Source organism: Carassius gibelio, chromosome B19 (assembly GCF_023724105.1).
Source record: "Carassius gibelio isolate Cgi1373 ecotype wild population from Czech Republic chromosome B19, carGib1.2-hapl.c, whole genome shotgun sequence".
Classification (NCBI taxonomy): domain Eukaryota; kingdom Metazoa; phylum Chordata; class Actinopteri; order Cypriniformes; family Cyprinidae; genus Carassius; species Carassius gibelio.
The window spans coordinates 26,058,245-26,067,366 of NC_068414.1; the positions used below are offsets into that span (position 1 = coordinate 26,058,245).

At 36.1% G+C, this 9,122-nt stretch overlaps 1 protein-coding gene across 1 annotated transcript; it reads right to left on the reverse strand.

Annotated features, from left to right (window-relative positions):
- Window positions 1-2,770: 2,770 nt before the first annotated feature.
- On the reverse strand, window positions 2,771-8,807 carry LOC127979705 (sorting nexin-10A). Its single transcript, XM_052585305.1, has 7 exons — window positions 8,665-8,807; window positions 7,545-7,584; window positions 6,695-6,781; window positions 5,006-5,106; window positions 4,733-4,831; window positions 3,828-4,043; window positions 2,771-3,543 (listed from the first exon to the last, which is right to left on the reverse strand). The coding sequence occupies exons 2-7, from the start codon at window positions 7,569-7,571 to the stop codon at window positions 3,390-3,392; spliced, it is 684 nt and encodes a 227-aa protein (XP_052441265.1). The 5' UTR covers window positions 7,572-7,584; window positions 8,665-8,807; the 3' UTR covers window positions 2,771-3,389.
- Window positions 8,808-9,122: the final 315 nt, after the last annotated feature.

Consider the following 9,122-nt stretch of genomic DNA (forward strand, 5'->3'; position numbering starts at 1 on the left):
TAGCAATCCATTAACTTTGCAATATTTCTATGCCTTTTCATAATATGTGAGTGTAAGTTTAACCTCTCTTATGAATGTCTATTAATAAAATTAAATGGAACCAAAAAGATATGACTTTAATTATATTACTCTTATTAAATTCACAACGATTTAATTCACATCTATAAAGAAATAATGTGTCGTTCTTAAAATCTTGATTTTTTGCTTTTAAAAAATAATTTTGTGGGAAATCAGTATTATGCTACAAATGTAGGATTCCTTGAACGAGAATGCTAAATGACATATTTAATATAATATCAGCTGAAATAAACACATTAACCGAGCCGTACTGACTAAAAAGGTTGGGAAACACTGGTATAGTCTACACACATTGGGCCCTGGGGAAAGAAGCCCACCCATTAAAACCAGCACTCTAAAACAACCACTAAATCTTTAAAAGTAAAGCGTTCGATTTCTCACTTACTCTAGATTTCTTTGCCTTTTTATTTTATGGGTTATTTTGGCCAAGCTGCAGTGGGGTGTATCCTAGATGCCAGCACACTCCTAAAATCAGAGCCGTTGTCATAGCAACAGAAACCCCACCTGCTCAGTAGCTGTCAGCCCAAGGTTAAGAGCCAATAAACCAGAAAAACATAGCAATTACTGCACAATATAACACACATGCACACACACACACACACACAAAGTAATCCATCTGTTCCTTCTCCCCAGTTGATCATTAGCAACTGGGTTTGGATTAAGTTCACCCATCAGGGTCCATTATGAAGAGTTCATTTAGACCGGTTATGGCAGTTTAACCAATGAGCACCAGGGAAGTCTTCATGGGAGGTTGGCAGCAACGGAGTGACTACCACGTGCTATTTCAAAGCAAACGACTAACATGAAAAGAAAGGGTAATCGCAGTGGGGTCATGTTTTGATGTAACCTTAAAATATGAGACGCAGATCATAACAAACATCATTCAGAACTCAAGAATAAATGTATTTCAAAACACCGCCAGCTTTAAACAGATTAAAGTCTTCGCATTTGAAACAAACGAACCGCCCTTATAACCTGAATGCTTTATCTGGTCAACAGGCCTCATGTAATTTCTGATACCGGGTGTAAAAGGGCAGAAGTGGCTGATTTATCACAGTCTCTGTTTTACTTGATGGTTAGCTTACCCGACAGCCAGTAGAAATGGCCAATGCTTGTCATCTCAGGTATCAGAATCAGATGTGGCAGTGATTGGTGGGCTGAATAGAGAATATGAGCGTGTGACCGTGCTGGAAGTGCGTTTTATTGCTGTGTGTGGGGAACGATTAGCTGGCGTTGCACAGCAAGAAGAATCCAATTCGTTCAGTAGTTTAATCCATCAGCCTGTGCTGAGTTTTGATCACCGTATTGACGGACCGCAAGGCAATGACAACAGTTCAGTGGTAACACAAGACTCTGCTATCGGCCTCTGGGACATGGCACTCATTTTAGTGGTTTATTTTATATAATAACAGAAAAACGAACTGAAAACTGACGAGTGAGTCCATTCAGAGTGAAAGGATCCTCTAAAGTCTATTGTAACCCATTCTTGCTCTTCTGATCTGGCTCTGTCTTTCCTACCGGCCATATTTCATCCTTCCTCTCACTCTCCCTCTCTCTTTGTTTCTCTAAGCCTCCATTATTGGCTGTGGCGAGTCAGGTAATCAGTGCTGATTAATTCTCTTTATTGATGGTCGTTTGTCTGCAGAGCCGGTGCTGTCTTTTCCGCTCAGCCTCACTTTGAAACAGCCAGTGATAAATGACCATCTCTCCCCTCACCCAACCTCACTATCACCACAGCAACCCCTGCTCTGCCTAAGTGCTTGATTAGTGACCCATGACTTGAAGGTAGAGGTGGCTTTTTGTTTTATTTCCTCATGCGACAAGTTTTGTCCCCCATCGTGCCCCTGAGGACTTATTTGGTGCTCAAATTCTTTCTGGATACATTATATGCATTCATGTCATTGTTGTTAGGTTGAACTAGGAGATGAGAGTGATAATTAGGTGTCTTTATGAGTAATTGAAACAATTAACAAATGCTTGATTTTTGCATTGATTTATGATTGTGAATATATATATATTAACATAATGGAATGTGGGTTTAGTTGGTACCACAGTGACGGTGATTGGCAGTGGCAGAGATTGGTGAGGTTTTGTGAGCTTGGCGATCTGGATGACAATACTGAAAGTGTTTATCGGCTGCTGCTAGACGCTGATGAATCTACACCTACGCAGATCGAACAAACCCCCAATCAGACCAGCAGTTTCAAGCAAACATTTCTGTCAAAAACTTCATCCCTCATTTATTGAAAACTTAATCTCGCTCTTAAACTACAATTAGATACTGAAAAATGCTGGAGAGTGAAAGAGAGAGGGAAAAAAAGACAACCATTTAGCATGTGTGATCAGGTTAAGAGCAACATCTACTCGGAATCTTTCAAACAAATGGACCATGCAAGAGGAAATATGAACATGGTTATATCCATCCTTCTCTTATGCTCCAGTAATCTTCTTATTTTCTTCCCTCATGATTTTAACCTAAAATGATCTAACGTATTGGTATGTGGTTGCTCTAACGAATAGAATGCATTGTATATCACTTCCGTGGCTTCAATGAGCAGAAACTATTCCCTTTCTCTATATGCAAATTTATTTAGCATTTAGGTTTTTATTTAGATAATACATAATCATCTTTAGGCATCAGAACTATCTACATTATTTACATTTCAACAACAAATTCAATTCACAACTCAGGTTTTAAAAAAATATTTATTAATTTCACGCTAAATATACACCAAATCACAATAAAAATGTACTTTAAAAAGACATCCTTAACAAATTTACGGTCCTCGACACTCATTTTTAGCCATGTTAATATGATAAGAATTTTTAAGAAACATTTTAAGTAATAAACTGCCAGGTTACTTAAAAAAAAAAAGAAAAAAGTTAAACAAAAGCACGTCCATACAGATGAAGCATTTTAAAAAGCTTCTTTATCAGGCACACATTAAACCCAGTGTGCCCTGAATGACAGTATCAAGAAAAGCACTCAGTCTTATAATTCACACTGTAATTCACTAGCTTTCTTTTTCTTTTTTATGTCAGCCCTTTAGTAAAGGACGATTATTTAATATATCCACAAAAATTAAATAAAGAGATCTCGATTTAAAAAAAAAAAAGAAAGAAAAAACATCAAAATCGTGGACACCAACACATGTACTGTAATAAAACAATAATCAAGACCTTTTTTCAATATCCATCCAAATATAACTCTGGAGGCTCAAAGCAGCAACTGGACAGGAAATCTCTTTGACAGAGTGTGCATGGATGTGTTATGTATACATCTCTTGAGTTCATATAAGAGAGTGCACATGTTACTCATTGCTAGGAGATGAAGACAGGCTGCTACAGAGTTCTGCCTCAGGGGTTGTGACTTGAAATTCATGGGAAAAGCTTTCATTATAGGAAGAGTCTTCTTCAACAGGTGTGGCACGTCCTAGACTATTTCCCAAGCCAGAAGATGTTGTACTGCAGAAAAGAAATAAATACCATACAAATATTCATATTGGAATTGTAAATGTACTGTTTGCACATTATATGAACTTACAACAATGCCCCTTTTACTCATGAATGGCAAAAATGGCTATTCTTCTCAACATTTGTGTGTATATACAGTTATAACATTTTACTATGCATGGCATGATTATAGACGCATAAAGCATTTAACATGGCAAAACCATCTAGTTTAAGCAATTTACATAATCTTAATAACACTGGGGAAGTTCATTATTTAGCGAGACAGGGGCACACACCTTTCACAATCTGAGTCACAGCATGTTTTGCTGTCTTCTTCTTGACGCTCTCCCTCCACAGGGAAACGGGTATACCCAACACATCGCTGTATTGCCTGTTCAACCGTGTAATGCGTCTGTCCCTTTGCACACGCATCTATTTTTGCAATGCTTAGCTGTGACTGCAAGAACAGGTGCAGTCGACTGTCTGACAGCAGTAACGGTGTCTGTAGAACTCTAGAAAAACAAACATTTGATTAAAAAACACGGCGTGTAATCAATTTTAGAAACTGGTTATGAGGCAATGTAAAGAATCCATTTATTATGCTAAATTATGCTAAAATAAATATGCCAGTCAAAAAAAAAAAAAAATATTCTAAAAATAAATAATAAATCTCTATTTCTCCAACAAACACTGCTTTTAATATTTAAACCATCTTGGGCAATTTTAATAATGTATCAACTACATACATTTATATTTTTATGTCTATGTGTTCTATTACATTAAATATAATGAAACATATGAAATAAATGCTTTTGGTTAGAGTAAAAGAGTAAAGTAATTTTTTATCACAGCAGCCACTAGATGGCAAAAATACTGCATTTTCTTCATCCCAATGTGAGATCAGTATGAAAGGACCAATATAGAACATCAAGGTTAAATTAGGACATTTAAGTAGCTTTTACAAACATGCCTTAGGAAAAAACAACTCATTGCTGGTGTGCATCTTGACACAAAACAATAGCACTGACCTATTTTAAGGTATATCAGTGTAAGTTTCTTCCGGTCGAAACAGCTCAGACATGCATTTTTGTCTGGGAATAGGCTTAAGCCTTGTCTGTGAAACTAGGGACATATGTCTGATTTGAAGTTAATCAAAAAAAAAAAAAAAAAAAAAAAAAAAAGAGTAAATGAAGAAACTCACGCCTCAAGAAACTGTTGCAGCCCCTGCATCCGTTGAGTGATCTGGAAATCACTATCGAGTTTGAAGAAAGGATTCCCGGGAGGGAGTTTAGGTAACTCTCTACAGAAATAGCAAAGACAGGAAGTAATTACACTTCTGCCAAAAACAATCAAGTTATTACATGCAAGTACTTGAAATAAAAACCCTTAATATTATTATGCTATTTTATTTTATTTTTTACTGTAAATGAAAATATAATACTGTCCAGAGTGTGATATGCTGAACTGTACTTACATAAGCAAAGCATTGTTCTGTAGTTTTTGACGCAGCCAAACAAACTCACTATACCTCCTCCTCACACAGGAGGTCTTCTTCCGGAAACACATACTATTGGTCTATAATCAAGGAAAATGCAGTGAACTTCATGCTCTCATTGGTTAACATGTGATGCTAAAAAACATTATATACACCTTGTTCCAAATTATTATGCAAGTGACATATCTACAGAATTTCAGTACAGTAAAGAGTCAGATTTTACTTTGTGTTGTTTTTCACATCATTTCAGGTAACTGGTATCAATCTTAGACTGGTTTGGTCAATAGTTTGCCAGGTCTTAAGTAAATTGAAACTCTACTTAAAGAGGCTGTTCAACATTATTAAGCAAGTCACAGTTCTCATTAAATATTGTGAGGAAGAAAGATCTTTCTGAAGATGAAAAGTATGAAGCATAAAAAACCAACAATATTTTGCTAAACGCAAATAGAGATTATAGAACCGTCAAAGGATTTGTGAGTGATTTAGAGCACATAAGATCTTGGTCAGATGAAGATTTATTAAGGAAAGTTTCTGTCAAACAAATTAACCGTATTGTAATGCCAGCTGTAAAAAAGCCCCAGGTGTTTGAAGCTACTGGAGTCTCAAGATCCTCTCCGTGCAGACTGGCAGTTGTGCGTAAAGCTGCGTTTCAGTCACTGTTAACCAAACCTCACAAGGGGAAACCTGCACAGTGGCTGTAGAAACAATTTTATTACAGTTTTATTCACTCAAGAATGCTTCAGTACAATGGATGGTCCGGATAAATGGATTTCTGATGAATGGCCATCCTATTCCAATGAGACTGCAACATCAGCAAGGAGGCGGTGGGTGATGATGATTTGGGTTGGAATATTGGGAAGTGGGATGTAAGGTCATTTTAGGGTGTCAAAATGACTTCTGCAAGATATGAGTTCATAACTGACCATTTTCTGCTGTGGTATAAAATGAAGAATAGTGTTCTCAGAAATAAAAGGATTTTCATGCAGGATAACACACTATCCCATGCTGCATGAATACCATGGTGCTAAACAGTTTGGAAATGTGTTTTTACAGCCACTGTGCAGGTTTCTCTTTGTGAGGTTTGGTTAACAGTGACTGAAACACAGATTTACACACAACTGCCAGTCTGCACGGAGAGGATCTTGAGACTCCAGTAGCTTCAAACACCAGTGGTTTTTTTACAGCTGACATTACAATACAGTTCATTTGTTTGACAGAAACTTTCCTTAATAAATCTGATCAAGATCTTCTAAGTCACTCATAGGTTTTTTGACAGTTCAAAAATCTCTATTTGCTTTTTATGAAATATTGTTTGTTTTTGATGCCTTTTATAAGACATTGTATTGTTTCATACTTTTCATCTTCAGAAAGATCTTTCTTCCTCACCATATTTCATGAGAACTGTGACTTGCTTAATAATGTTCTCTTTTAGTAAAGTTTCCATTTACCTAAGAAGACCTAGCAAACTATTGACCAAACTAATCCAAGATTGATACCAGTTACCTGAATTGATGTGAAAAACAACATAAACAAAAAATGGATTCTTTATTGTACGAAAATCCTATTGATATGTCATTTGCGTAATAATTTGGAACACGGTGTAGTCAGAAAGCCATCAGAATATAAAGTCTGAACAGCATCAGGCAAACATGAGGGTACTAAACTCACATGAAGGCAGATCTCATAAGTGATGTAGGCATGCCAGAAATCCTCCTTTTGTACCTGAGGATCTCGTACCCATACACTTACAAACTCCTGCAGTCAGAGCCAAAAGTATGTGTAAGTGTTTATGAGCAGTGGTGTTTTTCAAATTGAACAAGGAAGTAACTCAGCAGAAAGCGTGCTTGTACTTTTTCTCATTATGAGTTAAAGTTTTACCACTTTTTAAGACCAGTTTGATTCAGATGCTGCCCTTTCACCCACATTTCACGCTAAATGGAGTTTTGGAGGGTATTTGTTTGTAACGTACAGTTGGAATTTCTCAAATTGACACACTTTGTTGCATCACAGCCAACAAACCCATTTGAGGTCAAACAAAGCACTTCCCTAAAAATACCTAACATATAGAAGCCATTGAAGCTGCATCTAATCTCAGAAAGGTCATCTTAATTATTTCTGAATAAACATATCACAAAATAGAAGTCAATGCAAGCCAGTCTTTATAGTATTGCATGCCTGTGAAAAGAGATTTGACAAACAAATGAACCAGAAATAACATCAATGGTCACTGGTGGAATTATGCTACCAGTTTCCTCTTTAAAAATTCCAGGCAAAATACATGATGCAACCACAGTTCAGTTACAAAGTGTAATTAAAAACTTGTTCCCACACAAGATTATTTACTTTTCTTTCTACCGGCAACCAAATGATCTAAAAAGCTTTTTACTGTTTGCCCACAGAATCAAGGATTCCTCTGAAAAATCTGTTTACTATATAGACAAAGACTGCTGAGTTACACAAAGCAAAACTATAGATGAACAGAAAGAAATGTAAAGGTGAAAAGGAACAAGACACTGACCTTTTTCACAAGGTTTGTGTTTTCCATTTCAGAGACTTGACTGCATGAAAAAAAAGAAAGACTCCTTGTCAGTTTGTTTGATTTTTATTTTTTTTTATACCAGCATATGCCTATTTAATGTCAAGATCAATGTATTTTAAATGGGAAAAAAATTGGCCTAGAAGTAATTTACAGTAGTAATGAAAAACAATAACTAACCAACATTTTTTTGGACTAAAGAAAATAGTCTAACTGTTATTACAGATCTCAAGACAATGATGAACATTATTTTGACCAATCTGCCATAAATCAATTCACTACCAAACACTTCACTTCAGAAGTGGTTAAAAAGCAATGATGACTTTTAATAACTATTGAACAGGGAAGCAAGTTGCAGTGATGAATGTTTAATGTCAGACTTAAAACAATAAATCAATTTTATGTTACGGCAAACCCAGATATTAATTTTGGCTCCTTCAATGAAATCAGACTTTGTTTTCCTTTGTACGGTTTGCAATGTCATGCTAAGTATGATATAATCATTTCTAATGGAACCATAAAGCAGATCAATTTCCCTTTTTCCTGAATCCAAAATGAAAATCCCATCAGCATAAGTCCAAACGACCATGCCATCAGTGACTTTCATTCATTCTCGAACTAACTCACTTTGATGATAACTTAATTACTTAGTTGACTGGGAATCCCAGACTAATTGGCCAACAGACAAGACACCCTAAACTTACAAGAGCAGGGTTTTTCTTCTTCTTATATTTTTGAATATAGGTCAATCATAAGATACACTTTTTTTTTTACCTGAACATAAACACTAAAAACAAATTTAAATTGACACTTGTGTTTTAATAGGCCACCTTTAAAATAAAACACACACACACAGCCAGAAGGTTATAAATTACATCCAAACTGAAAACATTCAATGACCGCCAAAAGATCAAACAATAGCATTAAAAATGCACGAGGAACGGTTTTCACTCAAACGAATAGCAGCTGTATCAATGACAAAAAGGTTTTCTCACTCTGCTGTTTGGTACTGTTTTGTCGAGTAGTAGCCTACATACGTTTATATATCTTCTCGCATTATATATATATATTTCTGATATGCTACGTCCATTTTTGTTCTCACCTTTTCTGTCGCGTCGCGTATTTCTGCCACCGTGGTCCAGGTGCTCCTGGCTGGGACTGATGTGATCAAAAGTGGCAGACAAGTTCGCGTGTGGGTAATGAAAAGTTTTTCTGACTCGCAGAATTTGATGTGCGCAATCTGCGCATGCGCTGCTCTCAACACTGAAAAACTACGTTCCAGCATTACGCATGTTATTGACACTAATATACTTGATGTTATTTGTTGCTTGTCATGCATAATACCAGCAGGCGCGTTATCATTACAGCAAATAAATAACAATATAGTATAAGGTTACATAATAATAAACAATATGTACGTTGGTATAGATTTTGGATTTTTTTTTTTAAATAAATGTAGGGTTATTATTAATTTCTGTTAGCCAACTAATAGTCAGATAGAAACCACTCTCTGTGACCCCTTCCTCCTAAACCTATGCTATAGCTGTTGTTTCAGAGGTC

Bases quoted from the DNA above. Each gene is read 5' to 3' on its own strand.
- LOC127979705 (XM_052585305.1), bottom strand. From the start codon at position 7,571: ATGGAAAACACAAACCTTGTGAAAAAG. The intron at 4,832-5,005 runs GTAAGTACAGTT...CTATTTCTGTAG, and splicing joins CAGAACAATGCTTTGCTTAT to AGAGTTACCTAAACTCCCTC. The intron at 3,544-3,827 runs GTGTGTGCCCCT...TCTTTTCTGCAG, and splicing joins TGTGACTCAGATTGTGAAAG to TACAACATCTTCTGGCTTGG.